The 19,455-nt window shown below is 47.7% G+C and overlaps 1 protein-coding gene across 4 annotated transcripts in view; it reads left to right on the top strand.

The window, feature by feature from the left end:
• The first annotated feature begins 422 nt into the window (after positions 1–422).
• The window catches only part of LOC139051279 (low affinity immunoglobulin epsilon Fc receptor-like), a 39,854-nt gene continuing 20,821 nt past the window's right edge, over positions 423–19,455 (top strand). Inside the window, exons 1-6 of one of the 4 annotated variants that reach the window (XR_011509308.1) lie at positions 423–489; positions 8,944–8,975; positions 11,656–11,760; positions 14,222–14,347; positions 18,079–18,448; positions 19,303–19,400. Coding sequence is in view for 3 of the 4 variants with exons in the window: in XM_070528279.1 (XP_070384380.1) it covers positions 480–489; positions 8,944–8,975; positions 11,656–11,760; positions 14,222–14,347; positions 19,303–19,400 (371 nt within the window). In the remaining variant the exon portion in view is untranslated. The remainder of the gene's footprint in view (positions 490–8,943; positions 8,976–11,655; positions 11,761–14,221; positions 14,348–18,078; positions 18,449–19,302; positions 19,401–19,455) is intronic. The other 3 variants (XM_070528279.1, XM_070528280.1, XM_070528281.1) reach the window with 3 other exon arrangements.

Below are 19,455 nucleotides of genomic sequence, written 5' to 3'. Positions count from 1 at the left end.
TCACCTTGCCATAGTCCAATACTGCAGCGGTGCCATGTCGAAGTTCAGAAGGAACGCAAGAATTCACCTGGAGCGACCAAACCAAGCTAAATCCAAAAATAGAAAAATAAGCAGATGGGTGAACCAACAGGCCAATGCTCAGATGCGCGGCCGGTCTGTCTCGCTTCGGCGGTGCGTCTTACGAATGACGCAAGCATCTGGCTCGGCATTCGCCGATTCGCCTGTCGCTATAGGGAACGGAAGTAAGCAGAAGAGATTAATTTAATTTTTACGCAGATATGTTTACTTTTCCCGGGAAAGAATAAAAAACATAAAACAATTTTTTCTTAATCTAATTTCACATTCTTTTTTTTTTCGACGCCACGGCGTCAAAGGCTCGGCGTTAATACTATAGCGTGACGTACTTCCTGTTACCACTTTTCGCGGGGTGTCTATATGTGTTGTGTTCCTTTCTCTGTGGTGAACCAGTCAGCAGCGAGATGAGCCAGCGTGAGTGATTCTATCTTCTCATTTTGTCGTTTTAAAACCCATTGTCCCGCGCCTGCCCATAACTACGTCCGCACACGTGTCTGCGTTGGGTTATTTAACCTATTTCGCGTGTGTTAAACTTATCCTCCGAAGGCTGTTTGATCCCGCTGCATGCACTAATGCCCTAGGCGCATCAAGGCATTGCACTATGTGCGAGCAGACATATTTTGCATTGACCCGTGTGTTGAACTTTTCTTTTTTTCGATGTGCCACCAAAGGTTTGACATCGTTATTCCATTTCCGCCCCCTGCGTCATTCCCTACGCTTTTGCCTGGATCGTGTAGTTTCGTAGGCAAGGCCAAAGTTACCAGCAATTTCTTCCCGTTGGCTGTCCACCACCACGGGACTTGCATGCCGGCACATTTTTCGCGGAAGCTAATGTGCCGGCAGTCCTTGCGCTTCCCGTGTCCGCGCATTTCCGCGGGGACTTTTTGTCGTCATAACTGCCGGCAGAATAGTCGCCCCTGTGCGTGCTTTTGTGTGCAGTGCATATGCCTGCTCGGTTATCAACCCAGGGCCACAATTATCTGTGAGCCTATCGATTGCAACTTCAAAGGGAGCGAGACGCTTTAATGGTTCAAAACACCGGGGCACTACCCGCCTGGAGCCCTCGCGGTCGCGGGTGGAGCCCTCAGTCCTGCAGCCCATGAGCCGTAGCACAGTGCATCGGTCTGGCTGCTTTTTACTTCTACCTTTCCGTTTTGAAAGGGTGCCGGTGCTTTCACCGGTTGATTTGTGAAGCTTTGTGTACCTGCGCCCATGTTGAGTGCGCGTGGGTTGTGCGTTTCGCCAATCATTATTAATGGCTCCACCGGTGCAGTGTCTCGTTCCTAAGAGTCGTGCAACACTCGCAGACTACTGGGTCAGCAAGCCTGAGTGCACTGCTGCGCTAACAGTGCAGTCGACAGAGGCATCCGCTTCTATCGACGCGGCTACATTGGCGCTTGCCGCTGTTTTCTGTACTTGCACATGACTTTTTGCATTGTTTTTACATTCTTTAAACATTTCGTATATTCCAGAAGTCGTCGAGCGCTCCTGCGTCGGATTTACCAAAACGGTGCACTTGTTTACATCGACATATACGGCCACATATTGGCATTATAGCGCTAAATATCGGCGGGGGAAGGGGGGGGTGCGGTAGGCGCATCGCTGATATGAAGTCAAAAGCTAGCAAAACATGCATATCTGCGCATGTTAGCCCCGTTGTTCCGCATTGAGATGAGTCGATATGAGTGGCCGAGCCACTTGCACAGCGGCAACTGATCCAGGTACACAATTACTGCCTGTTGATTTATTACTGCATCTCGCTTTTCTTTAACTTCATCATGCGCTTTGCAGCTGCCACAAAGCATTACCAGAACTGTGCTCCCAGAAGCGCTCATTTATAGGCCCTGTTCTTTCGCGTCCACGCGGGTGCCATTGCTGACACCGTAATTGGGATAGCTGATCGAGGCGGCTGTTTATGCTGCTGCATCGAATGCACCGTCTCTCGTTTCCCGTGTGACGCAGAGGTAGACAGTGCACCTCTGGAATTAAGAAATGTGTCGGCATAACACGTGCAGACCCACCCATTTACGTAGCGAATGCAACCAGCAGCGTACGGAAACAGTGACGTACATATGTGAGCACGTCGCTGCTGTGCCGCCGCTTGTTGTGTACGCGCCGTGCGAAGTGTGGTTCATTTCAAATTGCTAAGGCCCGAACTGAGGTATAACCGTCGTTTCCGCTGTCCTAGCTGCTTACTTTTCCGTTCAGGCCCGCCGGTAGCGGCAGCGCGAACTCGACGGCACCAGGTCTACATAGTCTTTGCTGCCCAGGATCAACATTGATTCAAACCTCAATATGTGCACCGCTTGTGCATGTGAACGTCGTAGACATTACCAGTCTTTAGCGCGATTAGTTATATGTGCAAGTGAAGCGGCAACGCCATCCTCGACGGCCGATCGCGAGTGGTTCGGTCGAACGATGGTCGGCGCGATGCTTTCGTCGGTGACGTCGACAAGAAAGGCCGTTATAACGTCTCGCGCTCATCGGTTGCGTCGTTGTCGGCCTGGGATGATAAAATGGTCTCGGCGACACACTGTGCTGGACAGTCGGCCAATCGTTCGCATTCGTTGGTGTCGGCGCCTTGTCGGTCTTGTATCTACCCAGTGTCATCCCGCCTTAAACGAGTGCCGAGATGAGCAGCCTTGTCTAGAGCGTGCCGCCGTCGCTCTGCGGAGCAACACAGCGCCAATCTTCTAGAACACTGTACCTGTTGCGTACGCTTCTGCGTGCGGCGTCTTTCGCGCAAAGTCTGATGCCGCTGTAGGGTCGTTGTCGAAGTTTCTCTTGCATGGTGCTTTCTTACGCAGTCTGAAGAATGCAAGAATGGGGTTCCCTTGCATCTATAGTGGCTTTAGCACATCAGCTATATGAAAGTTCTCGTGGAAGAAACTCCGCTTTTGAAGGAAAGCGTGGTAGTGCTGCTTCCGGGGGACTGATGCATAAGGTGGCTATTTTGTTTGCTCAGTTGTTGCTCGCAAGCGCCAAAAGAAACCTTTTGGACAGGGTAAAACTCCACAGCCATATTCGCGCCATCGTGCACAGGCGTCTTGTTGCTGTTCTTGTAATTAGATGCCGACCAGTGGATCGCCAAGCATAGCACGGACTCCCATCTTATACAAAAGCGACAAGTAGAAACCGCTAGCAGCGCAGCGTATACAGAGCTTTCATGTTAAGCAGCTAAAGCAACCTCAATAAATTGCTTCGGCATGAAAATATTCTTTGAGCAAGAAAGAAACATTTGACACTGACATATTATTCAAATGAATCAAGGTTGGCCGCACTTACGATATTCCCAAGAAAACATTTTTGTGCATACGCGTTTGCTGCTACATTATATAGATATATAATCATATGTGCGATTGTATCGAATTATTTTAAGATACAAATTGAAAGTATCGTACCAGATACAATTCGATAGTATTTTATATCTACAACTCGTTAAGCGCAAGTAATATTCCCTATGTTTTCCTATGTTGTCCTTGATGTCAGTGTCCGATTCTTATGGCTAATAAAAATCGGGCGCCTCAATTTACCCCCATCTCGTTTATGTCAATTGGTGTTGTAGTTCATACTTGTTGCCCGATTATCTTGTGTCGTATCATGATAGTGTTGACTGAAGACGGCTAGAAAAATCACTCGGTACCCGAAACTCTGCATATAAGCGTTCATCGACGATTAGATATTCTCTAACGCGTATTTTGAGCGCAGCTGTTCAGGTGTTTGCATTAGCTATATATCGTGGCAAATGTTTCTGAACGATATGGTTCTTTCGGTCGCGGCGCTGGGCCTCTACGGCAGACGATGCACTTCCACCGCTTGGGTCGCTCATGGTTCTAACTCTAGTTTTGCAGACCACCTGTCGGTACACAGGCTTGGGTCGTACTTGCTTAGGCCGCAATTGCGTCCGACTGCAAATGACCTGACCACGGTAGCGCATCGTACACGTAATACGAAGGCGGTGGGATCGTTCCCCACCTGCGGCAAGTTTTTTCCTCCATTTTCATTTCCAATAACTTATCGTTTTATTTCATTTATTAAGCACAAGTAATTCCTCTGTTGTCTTTGGTGTCGGTGTTGGGTTCTTATGATATACGACTGATAAAAATCGGGCCCCTCGGTTAACTCCCTTCTCGTTTATGCCAGTTCGCGTTGTAGTTCATAACAGCTGGTCGTGATGAGCACTCTTGTACGGCAGGTCGCGACAGGTCTCTTCGAAATGCTCGAAGCATTTGAGGAAGGAGGTCATTCACAACCTAGCGTTCCGCAACGTCTTTGTCCACCATACTTGCACTAATTGAGGGCCAGCTCTTGTTGCACTCTTTGAATGCCATAAAAGAAAAGCAGCGAAGAGTTCCCCGTTTTCAGTTGCTAAGAGGCCAGCAGCCACAATGTCCTCCTGCCCTTTGCTATTTTATGATGGCAACAAAACAGCACGTTCTTAAGTCAGTATGACGTCTGTAAAAATGACTTCTTGGTAGTCTTCAAACGGCTGCCTCATGGCTTCATCCTGGAATATGGCTGTCGGCTCATCGTTTCATAAACGACGAGGTGGACTGAAGCGCCATACTTAGTTAGAAGCATTGAAACCGTTCTTTCTAGGTCACTTCGCAATGAATGGCTCGCAGCCTTTCCTACAAGGTTGTCAAGATATTTTGGCGCAACTATCTTGCTGCTCTCTGACAAGCTTTTCGTTTACCTTCAGTTCGAGCATTGGCTGTGCTTTTTCTTCTAAATCAAGCAGAAGCTTTCGTTGTTTGGGCAAGTGTCCAAAAAATGCTTCTGACACTTCGTGATTGTGGCTAACAGAGGCTCCTGATATCCAGGTGTGCCATCCTTTGTAGCTGCCAAGTCGATCAGGAATGTAAAGTCCTTCAATGTTCTGCATGAATGGCAGTAAAAAGAATACAATGGGAAAGAATCCTGCAGCAACTTTACTACCGAAGGACACGACTCGGTCGTATATTTTGTGTGCACGTTGAGCGAGTTCATCATTGATGCGACCTTTGTCCCCTAGCCTCATAAAGAATGACAAGGTATGTGAAATCGGCGAAGCGTCAGCTAACCTACATAACGCAAAACGCAGTTAGCCCCTTCAGATTGATTTCGACGCCCTAAGCAAATCTTCTCAGTTTACTTGCCAAAATGACCGTTCAGGTGCCTTCGTCAGGCATTTCTTTCATGAATGCAGCATTTCACTGTCTGTTAAGGACTTGCCCCTGCAATTTTGCCAACTCGTCTTTTGCAACCTGAATCGTCCTGGCGTCCTTTTTCCATAAGTGGTCGTAATTGTCGGCTTTGTGCCGAGCAATCTTCTCTACCTCGATGAATGTCGAAAGCCTGTCTCCAAAAAAAAAATGAATAAGCGGACTGTCGCTGCTGATATCTCCGGGATTCGGAGGCCGGCCGTATACGTTACCCATCGGGGGGGGGGGGGGGGGGGGGGCATCTAGTGATCCAGCGTGGGTTTCTGGTACGGGCAGGCGCCCTCGAACATGGACGCAGCGCTTGCACCTGGGGCGCCCTGCCTGTGCGTTACACATACCCACAACACGAGTGCATGACGGCAGCCAAGAAAAAAAAACGAAGCGGTGAACCGATGTTTCGTCACTGCCGGAAACCATTCACCTGGGCTACTCTGCCGGCAATATAGCCACTGCCTATTTAATCCCTGAAATTCAATTTCGTTTGTGCCAGGGCACCAAATTTGGAACAGACTTGTCCGCATGTGGGTGACTTGCCATGACCTGCAAGTACCGGATGTATACAAGATCTTCTACAACGTGTATGTAAACCGGTAGCGAGGCTTCCACAGGAGCCCACCTGTCTGAAGTGGTGGCACGTTGCAACCGTAGCTATCTGGTGTCTTGGCGACAAAATATTTTTTTTTCAATGCATGCCGTCATACCCAAACGTGATGCCAATATCTTATGCTGCTGGAGGTTTGAACATGTCCTTCCTTTTTATTCACTTTGAATTATGCACCCAATATACATGACTAAACAATCATGTCTTACACTGGATAAAAATCAGTATGGCCAACACACGCGCAGTATAGCAATATACGCGGAACCTTTTTCACAGAATCCTTCTCACTCGTTCTGTGCGACACCGCGGAATTCGTATCAAATGATTATAGCACAACCCAGCTTTCCACCATATCATATAGAAAGCCTTTCATGCTACCTATTTCGCAGCCAATAGTGTGCTCGGAGACTGTTATTGTAATGAACGAACATGGCGTGCACTTTCTTCGCGTAGCGGTCTGCACTTGAGTCATTAGTGGTAAAACCCAACACGTGGGATGCAGCAGCGTGAACATGCACTAGTTTCCTTTTAGCGTACGCTGTACCATTGTGTACTCTATAATAAAGCGGGTCGTTACTGCGCAGAACGCTCAACGAGCATAGCGTAAGGGTTACGCACGCTATTTCTAAGGTTTAGTCTTTGCGCATTTCGCTTAGTTCGCGGAAAACATGGCGGCTGCCCCGGCTACCCGCATCGAATTGCATTTGACGTTGCTTTTGTAACATTCACTTCGTTCATTGCAAATGACTGTTTAAACGGCTTTCGCTTAGTCTCGGGCCGCTTCAACTACAGAGTATTGTGGATAACTTTGCATAGTTTTCGGAATCGCTTCTCGTTTCTGACGTGTCGAAGCCTAACAATAGATGATGCATGCTATGAGCATCCCCTTTGGAACGGGGCGGTGATTTGTGCCTCCAAGTTCTTGCTATTCTAGTGCTTAATGTCGTACCTAGGTGAAAAAAGAAACACTATGAACTCCCACAACCAAATATTCTGATCCCCTATTGTGAACTTTGCTTTTCTACGCCTCCGTTTCTCTACTTTTCTGCCACCAATCTTCCAATCACTTCAATCTAATCACTATTGCGGACGTGTTTACTTTTCTACTGCTCTCTCACCTCAAAGGCTTCAAAGAGGCCAGTTTTACCTAAATCGACCACTGGCCAGACTTCTTCATTCTACTAAAACATCCTCCATAGTTTCCCTAGCTTCAGATCAGCAAGCACATGCTTCTATTTCCTTCTATGTCGCTTTATAGGTGCGTGTTCTAAGGCATCCCGATCTCGCTTTGAAAAGTAGCGAGCTTCCCTTTGTGTTATCACAAATGCTTTCTCTGCCGCATTTCGTTTTTTCATCTTCAGTAGTTACTCATACCAGGTTTCTTTTCCCATTACCGCCACCCATGAGATTATTTCGCCCTCTGACTTTCCGCTTGACGTTCTTTGTTGCTGTATTGCCCAGCCTAGAGGCCGCATGCTTGCTGGGGCGCTTCGTAGTTCTTTTCCGCCTATGTGAATCTGTTTTTCCTGTACAGATGCATCCACACTCTGTCAGCCCATTTAGTGTCGTCCATATTCCTCAGCGCTTCTTCATACTCAATTTTACTGCGCACTTCCCGCACTTCAAAACTAGCCCAGCCTATACCGCCCTGCACAGCTTCATTTAGTTTTCCCGTGGGCGCCCAATGCTACGCGTCCCACTGACCTTGGGTTCCCATCGTGTCATGATTGTACCCCTCATGTAAAGCAAACAACCGCATTTCGAAAATTACGACCTTGAACCATTAGACCTTTCCCGTACCTGGGAGCACCTCGTACCTACTGTATCTCCATTGCGCTCTGTGCTTCATTATGGCTGCATTTCACTTTCCCTTCACTGTCAATGTTTTTTCCTGTGTTTCCATATATCTATTGCCTTCATTTATCCGTATACCAAAGTATTCCTATTCTGTTACCCGAGGCATTTCCCAGCCCTGTGTTGTCACTGTTTGTTCACTGTTGTCATGGACTACCACGACACCTGATTTTCTATCCGTAAATTTCAAACTATAATTCTCACCTTCCTGTCCAGATATTAGCCAGGTGTTGCACATCACTATGCTTGTTAGCTAGCAACACAATGTCGCCCGCATAGAATAAACCTGGAAGCTGCCGCTCTACTACTGTACACGCGTGTTTGTGTGAGAGCTTCAACCCGATATTACTTCCTTCTAGCGCCCTCTCAATCCTCAACATGTACACGTTGCTACATTCGAGATGTCAGTGCCACTTACCCTTCAGTCGGGAGACAGCCGCAACGACGGCATATGGCCTTTGAGATCCGCACATCTCGCAGGGTAACTAAAACTGTAACAAACGTGTGCTGCTTAGCGCATTCTATAGTTACGTACTCTGCGAAGAAATGGTAAAACTAACTCTGACCCAACCGCCGTGCTCAAGCGAGCAACACTACTCTGCACGACATGATAGCTGTACAAGAGGCTTGCACTGGTCGGATTTCTCTTACGCCAATATCACTGGTAGGCAGGGGTCACGAAAAAGCAACGGATACATTCTGCAATAAAATAACGACAATTTGCTGTTGCAGTGCACCAAAATAAACCGAAATCGAAGTCTCGCTTCATTTGGCAGCATTCTGATCATTCTGCAAAATTTGTGCATAGGTTTGTCCCCTCTTCCCGTACCTCCCGTATTGCAGCACGACTGAAGTACGTCTCTGACAATAAGCTTTAGCACTCTTTTCTTTCCAAGCTTTGCATACAAGACAAGGTCTATCAACATAGCTATAACGAATGCCTCCCGATCTCCAGGGCATCCTCGGTGCAGTAGTAACGTAGCGCGCGTCAGCAAGCCGTACAGCCTGCCACTTTTTTGCTATATCCGATAGGTTCTGTGGCAATTCATGGACTGCGTCAGTTTCTACGCGTACATAGTCTGGTCCGAATACTTCAGGCTTCCAAATCTGAACTTCGGACGTGAAGTCGTTTCGTACTTCCGTGACAACCACTGTTTCTCTTCAGATTATTGCCAACTGCTGTGAACACAAACTTCTTTTCACTTTCAGCAACTTCCCTGCCTGGTGGTTCAAGCCGCATGGTAAGTCGCATCTTGGAGTCTTTCTCTTGCTGCGGTGCACATGAAATGTGCAGGCATTCCAATGTGTAAAATGCCTTTCGGTTTACAGCGTCAATGACTCTTCCCAAGTGCCACAACAGGATCACTAGCTATCGGGGCAAATCCTAGATGCTCTCAAGAAGTTTCTTTTGTGACTTTCCAATGAGCTTACTCTTGCTACCCCTGATTAGTTCATTGTATGATCAATAAGACTGTTCCCAAAACCACCAATGTTTGAAAAGGCTGGTGGTCACCATCTACGTGCCAAGGAAGAGTATGTGAAGAAGCAGTCTGTCGCTAACAGTCGCTTCCTTTCACTTCCGTCAAGGAGGTTGCTCTTGTCCCCCCGTTTACGATGAGACCGCTGTCACATCAGAGCAGTCAAGGTAAAGGACTATAGCGTAGTCATACTTAGTATCTGTGTGAGAGCGTGGCTTCTGTAGGATTTCACGAAAATATAGAAAGCGCACTGAAGGGGAAGATGGGCTTCTCGGCTTTTGGCTGAGGTCAGCGTATTCGTCATCAAAGCAAACAAAATGGATCTGGACGATAAATATTATATATTAAATACTTCAAAACAAGGCGATGTGCACGAGCACTCAAGTTGTGTCCTCTTTGTCCCAATTGTTTAAAATGACTTATGCGTGTCACCATATGCCGACAAAGCAAGCAAGGACGAACTAATACCAATAACCCCAATAAGACCGAAAAAGGCCGAACACCGACCTTTGTCGGCCCTACAAACTCGGGACCCAAGCACTATGTCCACATATCAGTTTTTGCAGGGTGTTCTTAACGTTGGCGTTTTCAAAGAGCTCCTCACCAGCTTTAGCCATCTTGTATAGCGCAGCGTATACCTGACGCTCTAACCAGCACCACGCACCCGCGAAAACGGCATTTTAAATCAAGCGTCGTGCGCCCTGCCCCTTGCGGCGGCTCGTCGTACAGAGTCGGGTCCTATAGCCCCGTATGGCGTGACTTGTAACGACTGCTCGCCATGTCACTCAGCTTGAGTTGCGATTCAGAATACTCATCCAAGGCACAACGCCGTCGTGCATTAAAATATCAAGAACAAAAAATTCACCGTCGATTCCGATACTCCTTAGTGCGAAATTTGAACGCCGCTGCATGCGCATTTTCACTTCGCGATATATTGGCTGGCGTGGACAATGTCTCGTGCGGCACGTTGCGAACGGAGCTAAGTGTGGCGCGACTGGATCGCTAATCGCGAAAAGAAGCGCGTGTATGACGCGTGGGCAGGCGTGGGCGCGACTCGCCGCAGCCGCTGCAGACTACCTGCGCGGTGACCAGATGACGCACGCTACTGTGGCGCCATTTCGTAGCCACCGTCACCGCAAAGCTCCTCGTGCGTGGCGCCAAGCTTTCCTTCTCAAGATTTCGCCATGCCCTCCTCATCCGCGTTCCTCCTCGCTCTGGCCGCTTTTTTTCATACCCTGCTGCGCTCAGCGTTCGCTGTGCTCGTTCGCTCGATTACGAGGTAGGTTGTCGACGGTCGCCGCAGGAACGGGGCTCGAAGCGTGAACGTACCCTCCGCTCCAGTATAGAAGGCAGGTAACGAGCACCGCTTGCAGAAGCTACTCGAAGCAAACGGAGAGTTCATCCGTTGGCAGCGACGCTGGCTTCTTCGTGGTATAACAGGACAGGTAATTTCTTTTACCTCCTGCAATAACGCACTGACTAAAAATTCTTTCATAAAACCCTTCTCAGGATGGCGTTTTACGACTTCCAGTGTATAACCAAAACTGTCAATGTGAGGGGTTCTCAAAAGTTGTTTGTGGCATTTAGCACGAATCTAATTAAGTTGCATTACTTGAAAAGGCAGGCCTACACTGGTATTAACATACGTAACTAATTTGAAATGGCAACTCGCGAGCTCTTAAACTAATTAGTTTAGCCCACATATTACTAGGCACCAATTGAAGCCAGTGATTTCACAACAAATTCATTTGGAACGAACTAGCACAAATTTCGAAATAAGCGCCTTCAAGTTTACGGTAACAATATGCCTTTTTATGCATTCAATTCAATCGATTGTAAGAGTGGGATGTTTCACTCAATCATTAAAGCGTACTAAGAGCATTGCAAGCCTAGTAAAACAGCGCATAATGGAAACTGACATTGTGTATGGCGTTACGTATGTTATGGCAAATTAATATTTTTGTTTATCGGTGGTGCATATAATTCCTTTTGCGAAAATGTAGCAGGGTGCCTCTTCACAGATAACGTACTGAACGAAATCTGCGAATACTAAGCAGGCAACATCTTGAGTTATGAAACCTTTAACCCTTTACCGTCTTACTGGCTTTGAATGCAGTAAGATTCAATTTAATGTAGGCAGGTATAAATGCGTGTTGTGAATTCTGCACGCGCGTTCTCATTGGTTTTTGGCGTAAAACTAGAAACGATATGGAGGAACCGGAAGGCAGGAGAGGTATCGATTCTTTGACCTTGTTCGGGTCAGTGGGCCTGTTGCAACTTTCATGTCTTTTGTTAATAGCTCTCATTTTCCTGGATCAATGTGTTTGTGCGTAGTTGCACCTTCATTTAAACGATGTTCTTTCTTCGAGTGTTGCACACCATGATGAGCAGGAATCAATTAGCCCAGCAACAGTGTACTAGTAATGTTTGACTGGTTCTGCAGCTAGCTGCAGCCCACAAGGTGAGGTCTCCGACCAAGTGGCCAGCATTGCAGGGTCTGGATGGTCGGCGGCGCAGCCTCAGTACTTCTGCTATCACCAAAGACCAGGTGCGCTTGTTACATATCAATTACGTCCAGAGGTGCCTTGCCTATGATACTGTTATCTAATAACGATGAAGGACTTGCCAGTGCAAAAATCTGCGCCCGTCCGCTCTGTGAAGGATGACAAGCGACGCTGTGCATGTGGGCCCCTTAAGGGCGAACTGCACCTCCGCCGCGGGTCGGCCAGGCATTGCACAATCTTCGGGACCGGCCTACTTATGGGGAGTTTTTTGCTTAGCACACGAAAATTTCCTTGGACGGTAGAGGTATGCAGTTTCGCTGTAAAAAGCTGAGTTGCGAATCTAGCTCTTTATTGCGTAAATTTGTGACCAGAAAAACGAGTAACACTCAAAACACGATAAGGGCAAGCAAGACTGTTTATCGTCAAAATTGGATCTATGGGCGAAGTGCGTTGGCTACTTGTGTAGAACTCGGTGTATATGCCTGCTCACTCGCGTGCGCTTGCCTACGTTCCAGAATTCACACCACCATTCTCTTCGGGCACACTACCTGGTTCGACAAGCTTCTTTTGCTATAGATTGGGGACATGCCAGACAGTTCCAATAAGCGCAGGCATGTCTCGCGGTGAATTGGGAACGACAGTTGGACAATGAAAAACCGTCACCGGAAAATAACTAATCTGTCCATCAATATTCGGCCGCAACCAGTTCTTCTGCCTTCATTTATTTATTTACGATACCCTCAATTGCCACACCATTACATAGGGCAATGGTATAACAATACCAGACACACGGCGTGTTTGTAGCTAACAAGCATTTCCAATTGCTAACATTTACAAAAGTGACACAGATGACCGACAAAGCAGACTACCATGAAGAAAAAAAAAGGACAATACTGTACGTGTTTGTGCACAATGTAAGCACAGTTAGCGGTCAGCTTAAAGAATTCATCACATTTAAGGTCCGGAAAAAGACCGCTATCTTCAGCTAACATAGGACAATTCCAAACAATAGATAAGCAGGGGGGTGAGGGGGGGGCGGGGAATGACTGCTCAACGTGCGAGCCATTCGAAACGTCTTTCGAGAAGAGTCATATATACGCGGAGTCTACGTCAACGATAAAAAAAAAAGTTGACTGGTAATTCCGGCCGTGCGAAAGTGGAAGTCCACGAAGCTGTCACAACTGCTAAGGGAGGGCAAGGTATGCAATGCTTTATTGCTTTAGACTAATGTATGCGCGTTTGCTTTACTTCGCGCCGAAGTAAGAGGTGTACTTCCGCTTCGTCGTGCGGTCGTCCGGTCACGCGCACAGGTACCGACACTACGCCATTTTTACCGTTTTCCAGCGCGTGATCAGGCTCTGCGATCCGCTTGTTTTACCTCGGTATTCGTGTACCACAGAATTATACCCCTAGTCGTGTTTCTTTGTGCACAGCGCGCAAAATCGTGTGCTGCGCGAAGGAAACAACTCGCGCGCGGCACGGTGAGCGGAAATGCGTCACGCGATCCTCTGTGTCACGCGATCCTCGAGGTCTGGTATGGGAGAACGCAGGGAAGGAATTGCGCTTGCGAAGTCTTGACGGGGCTAGTGGAGAGGGTCTTGCTCGGCAGTGGAGCCCGCCTGCTGAAATCATGGATTCGCGTCACTGCATTGTATCTCGGCTATTAATGAGCCTATTTGAAAAACTCTTGCGACAGAGCGCTCCCTAGAGGACACGTAACGACTTCCAGCGTTAACCAAAATTTGCTATGGGGCCTGGTGAGGGCCCCTTCACAGGATTTCAAAAGAAATTTCTGTGGCACGAGATTCCTGTGGTGACATTATTTCCTAACCAATCAATGACATTATTAGTAAAGTGATCCATAGCCCCTTCAGATGTTCGAAATGGGCAGCAGCCAATCTTGTGCCAACATTCGCCGAAAGTCCGTGATGTGTTCCTTGTCAGTCTGCATTTCCTAGCTTACTGCCGCCTGTGCGCAGCGTCTAAAAGTAATAAAGCTAAACCGTTTCAAATACAGCATGTTCACATATATTCCGGAACAGGTGCGTGGGCTCACGGCACGCATTAAGTATGTGCTACTACTCGCCATGGTTGCTCAGTGGCTATGGTGTTGGGCTGCTACGCACGAGGTCGTGGGATTCCATCCCAGCCACGGCGGCCGCATTTCGATGGGGGGGGGGGGGGGGAAATGCGAGAATCCCCGCGTACTTAGATTTAGGTGTACGTTAAAGAACCCCAGGTTGTCAAAATTTCCGGAGTCCCCTACTACGGCGTGCCTCATAATCAAAGTGGTTTTGGCACATAAAACCCCCATAAATATGTGCTGTTCTTCCCCCCCCCCCCCGCATTATGCCCGAGGAATTTTTACGAATTCTAAAATTCAAAGGTTGGTAGGTATGCATCTGTCGTTGGTGTTGGCTGGTCGTGATGCCTAGTTTTAATCGGTGGTTAGTCCTTGTCTTACCACTGCTCACTTTGTTTCACGTCCATTACACATTTCCATAGCGGATGGCCGTTGCTGACCGACCTCGGACACCATGCGCTGGCCCCGCCCCGATGTTGCATCGGACTGTTCTTGGCGTTGGAGCGAGCCTCGGAACCGTGGAACCACCAGTGGCGCACGGCCAAGAGGCAAGTCTCACTCGCTGCATCCCGTCAGGTTTCACTGGACCTTTACTATTCGTGCTGGTTGAGATCTACCCTTCAGTGCTGCACGCTATGGTGATTTCATCCAGCGGGTTGCTTGACACGGTTTTTACCGAGAGTGAGGGTATTTGAGCGGCTAGCTTTTAAAGGGACACTAAAGGCAAATACTGTGTCAATCTGGACTTAACATACCATTCCAGAAATCTTGCAGCTCTTGTTTCATGCAGTGAAAATATTTAGTTCAAGAGAAAATAGCGGCTTAAGTGTCCCCATGCATTTAGCCATATCAGAAGCAGCCCATAAACACACACTAAGGACAACATAAGGGAAATTACTTGTGCTTTATCGTTTCTTTATTCATTTATTAACTTAATAGAAAAGTGGATGAAAAAAACTTGCGAAGGTTGTGGGTTCGGTTCCTCCCTGCGGCATTTCGCGTGCCATGCTCCACCAATTGAGCTACCACGGCGTCGTTTTCCCATCCACTTTCTTGGGTATTTAGCTGTCCTAGCAGAACCCTGGGAGCGTTAAGGCCTTCACCCAAAAAAAGATCACGTTCTCGTGACGCCTGTGGCGAAAAGGACGTTCGACGTCCGCCGCCAAGGCCTGTGAGTGGTGGCGCTGGCTGACACTTCCAGGGTTCTGCTAGGACACGTAAATGCCCAAGTAAGTAGATGGGAAAACGAAGCCATGGTAGCTCAATTAGTAGAGCATCGCACGCGACGGTTGTGGGTTCGGTTCCCATCTGCGGCAAGTTTTCATCCAGTTTAATTTCCATTAATTTATCGTTTCTTTATTTCCTTTATGAAACCACAAGTAATTTCCCCTATGTTGTTCTTGGTGTCGGTGTTTGTTGGCTTCTTCTGATATGACTAATCATCGGACCCCTCGGTTCACCCCTTTCTTCTCGCCCATACATTTAGAGGAATTCAAATCGCCCATCCCCGAGCGGAGAGTGACGTTGCATAACCATCACATCCCTTTATTCCCTTCCGTGAGTAAAACATAGCCCAATAGAAGGTGCTACCTTCCTTTTGCTGTTTTTTTTCTGCAAAACGCAAACGTGCGACCACGCACAAACCGAGCCAAGACTTGGATCCGCCGCTGCTGTCGCTCTTAGTAAAATGCCGTGGACCCTACAGAACCATCCCAGTAACGCAATACCGAAACTAAAACGCGGATGCGCGGCGAGCGCAGTCGAGCGAGATCGAAATCCATTGAATCCCTTCGTCGCTGTTAACAGCGACGTCAGTGAGTTGTATTTCCTAAAAATGGAATAGCACTTGACAAGCATTGTCTTGTAACGCAGACAAGTCTTTCTATTACGAATAACTGAGTACTAATGACACAATGATCACGTGATAGTGCTACGTATAGCTAGTCTAGCTAGGCCTACCTCGTCGGGCAGGTACAGTCGATCGCACAATGTTACAGAACACGATATCTGAGAAGCTGAATACCTTCACAGCGCTCACAACGCAACATATAGGATTCGCATTTACAGCCTCCACCACTATATGTGAACAACATTGTAACAGTAGTAACTAAAACTGAACATCGCAAACTACTCATTAGTTGAACGTTTTCTGAGATCCCATGGCCCGCAAACTTTTGTGGTTTACTGTACCTGCATTTGCCGTAATTTCTCGATTAGTAAAGCTCGTTTCACGATAATACTGACGCCTTACGACATTCTCGAGCAATCGTGTATCACTTCACTTATGTTTAGTGTCGCTTTAATGCGTTGAGCAGTAGTATGTCCGCCTTATCTATACGCCGGCTAAGGTCTCCCTCCTTTCGTTGAAGTTTTCTCTTTTAGTGGTCTCTTGGCGTTTTACACACTTTGTGGTATGTTTATCTATCTTTCCTTAGCTAGCCTTTTTTTATATAACCATTGACCCACGTTTTGTGCTAGCTTGGCCCACTGCCCGATGCTCGCTGTTTAGCATAGTCCACTTCGGTGACTGGGTATGTGCCACTGTGTGTATGTGTACATATATGTATAGTGTCACGTACTAGTGGCGGCAAGGGACACAGTAGCAATGCTGTGACTGACGAAACTAACGTTTACTGCGCGAACCTGTGCCCACAAATACAAACTACTCTGAAAGCCCAACGATAGCGGCGAACGCAGTCCGCGATCGCCGAGACTTGGTGTGCCCGTCAAGCGCGTCGGCTTTTACACATGCGCAATCGAATGTTCCAGAGCAATCGCTCGTGCCCGCGTGTATTCCAAAAAGTTCTACGCCACTGGCGTCGCACATGCAATCGTATTACACAAGCTTCATTGTCAAGACAGCAGAAAGGACTATCGCTAATATTCGAGAAATTTCCGACACCCGCGGGCGCGTCCCGCGCTGAGCAATCGCATTTGTTAGACGGCGAAAAGCTGTCACCCGAAAAAGTACACGTGTCACATTACGAACCCATTACAGGAAAGATTGGTAATTGCAATCGCATCACCAATATAATAATAATATCTGGGGTTTTACGTGCCAAAACCACCTTCTGATTATGAGGCACGCCGTAGTGGGGGACTCCGGAAATTTTGACCACCTGGGGTTCTTTAACGTGCACCTAAATCTAAGTACACGGGTGTTTTCGCATTTCGCCCCCATCGAAATGCGGCCGCCGTGGCCGGGATTCGATCCCGCGACCTCGTGCTCAGCAGCCTAACACCATAGCCACTGAGCAACCACGGCGGGTCACCAATATTTCGAGGGTTGGATGCGCAGAGAATCTTTCGTTAGTCACAACCTTGCAAATAAATGACGAACCTTGCGGAAGCATTGAAGAAGTAAATTGTATTGGAGTGTAATTTCGATAGCAGGCAAAGGGAGAATAATGCGGACAGAAAGATAACTTTCTGTATGTGGGAGCCGAAGAAGTCTTTGCCATTCCGCATGCAGCACTTTACCGATTAAGCAGTTCTAGCGGCCATCATCCCGTCCGCTTCGTTGGGTCTTTGTGCATATGTGTAAGATTAGCCCTGGCCATGTTCATGCTGCTCATGGCCAAGGAATTATATCTGGACAGTTTTGCAGGGTGTTAATTTTTACCATCTGTTTCACTTGTGTTCACCTTTAACCAGGCCCAGCCTGAATAACTGCTTCGGAAATTTTGCTGCTTCCAAAGCTGTTAACACTCCAGGCGATTGCCTTTCCGAGTTACACGATTCCCAGAGATTGCTTCCTGAAACCATCGTTTCCCCACACCTGGTGACCTGCTCTAGAATAGCGTGACACTTAGACCATCGTGTCTTTGATTACATGCGTTGAGCTTCACCGTTGGCCTTAAGGTCAACTGCGACGACAGTTGTCTTAATTGTTTCTGAGTGACTGGTGTTACAGTTAAAGAATTCCTGGGACGGCTACTGGGCGGCTAATTGTCGTGCTTTGCCACTAACATATTTTAAATACTACCTAACCGAGTGATACATAAACCTAGTAGTTGGGGAATGATACGTGTCCCACCACTCTGCCTCCGAGATGTTCAGTGCGCTGCGATAACTGATTTCAAACCTGTCCTAAGAGGTGCCCTGGTTTTCAACATTCTGGGCCATGCGTAGACTGAGGAGTGACAATGCCGCTGACTTTTGTCTTTGTTTCAGTATTTAAAATGTCTTTTGCAAGCTTATCATTGGGTAGTTCTAGATAAGTAAAACGTGAAATTTCGTCCTTGTCGTGGCCCAAATTTTCATTGTACTTTGCTTTCAGTGCTTGCTTCGACCCCCTCCATATGCAAGCTCTACACTTCATTACTGCTCATCGCCGTCTGCTCGCTGGGACAGCAAAGCAACCTTAAATACTACTTTCATATTGCCTCCTCAAAGCAGCTTTCTTTGCTATTTATGTGTGTACTTGAAGAGGAATTCGTACCATCATAGTTTCGTCAAAATGTGAAAGTAGCTGCCTAAGCATAATCGGGAGGGGGTGTCTAGGTGCAGCCTTCAGTGCGGCACTAGTCCCGTCGCTACCGGGAAGGCGTAAGCCTTGGGACCTCCAGGGTCGTCTTCAAGACCTTCAAGAGCGCATTAAAAGCGTCAAAGGCGAAAAGCAGCAGCTCAGGCAGCAGAGTACCAGCCAGGTGAGGGCTCTATCTGCCTTACTGCTTCCCAAACCGTTCTGTTCACTTGCTCCATTAGATGCTCTAGTCCACAAGCCTACCTAACGGGGCTTGCAATGTGTGCTTGTTGGTAACGCAACATGAACAGGTGTACGGTAGCGCTATTAAGATAGGACAGCAGACTCACAGGGACGCACACGGCACAATGCGCTGAGTGACCCTGTGCGTCTTTTGTCCTGTCTTTTAATACCTAAAGGGCTTTGGGAATGCTGCCACTGGATTGTGTACGTCGTATACTTCGTCTGTGCTCCTTTCTTTCTATCCTTTCGTTTATTCATTTACTTCCCCACTTGCCGGGTAGCCAACCATAATTACTGGTAGAGATTTGCGGACTTGTGTTGCTTAGAGACTTCCGTGGCTGCGCACTGAGCATGACCTCGTTGCTGTCCAGAAAGGACGAGGCAGTAATTCACTGACTGCAGGCTTCTGCGCACGTGCTAGAAACGAAGACGGGAGACTTGCCATTTTGCACTTGTTTTCGAGCGTCTTCGTTTTTTCGGTTTGGTGCAAAAGCGTGTCGTCACGGCATGCTCCCAAATCGGCCAAATCGGTGCCCTATTCGGCAATTCACTTCCACCATTGCAGTGGCATTATGGAGTCTTCCAGGATCGTAGTGGCTTCTTCCCAAGTTCTTCCGGACTGCGGCCAACACCAAGTATAAATCTGTGCCTGATCGATAATTTTACCTAATTATCAATAGGGCATTTCTGAGCCACGTAGGACTTCGAATGTTTCCGAGAAGATTATTCAAGAACCAGTGCAAACAGTTTAGGTAACACGTGACCGCGAGTAAAATGTGTACATCCCTGTTGCAGCTGCAAGAGCTGGAGAAGCTCCGCGCAGAGCTTATCATGGAACGGAGAAAGAACGCCGCATTGACCGCCAGGGTCTCGGAACTTGAGTCATCTCTGAGGTGGGTCACACTTCCGGTCCGAGTGTGTAACGATGGCTTGCTGTAGTTAACATTG

Source organism: Dermacentor albipictus, unplaced genomic scaffold, assembly GCF_038994185.2.
Source record: "Dermacentor albipictus isolate Rhodes 1998 colony unplaced genomic scaffold, USDA_Dalb.pri_finalv2 scaffold_11, whole genome shotgun sequence".
NCBI classification, from domain to species: Eukaryota; Metazoa; Arthropoda; class Arachnida; order Ixodida; family Ixodidae; genus Dermacentor; species Dermacentor albipictus.
This window is presented reverse-complemented; position numbering and strand designations above follow the sequence as displayed.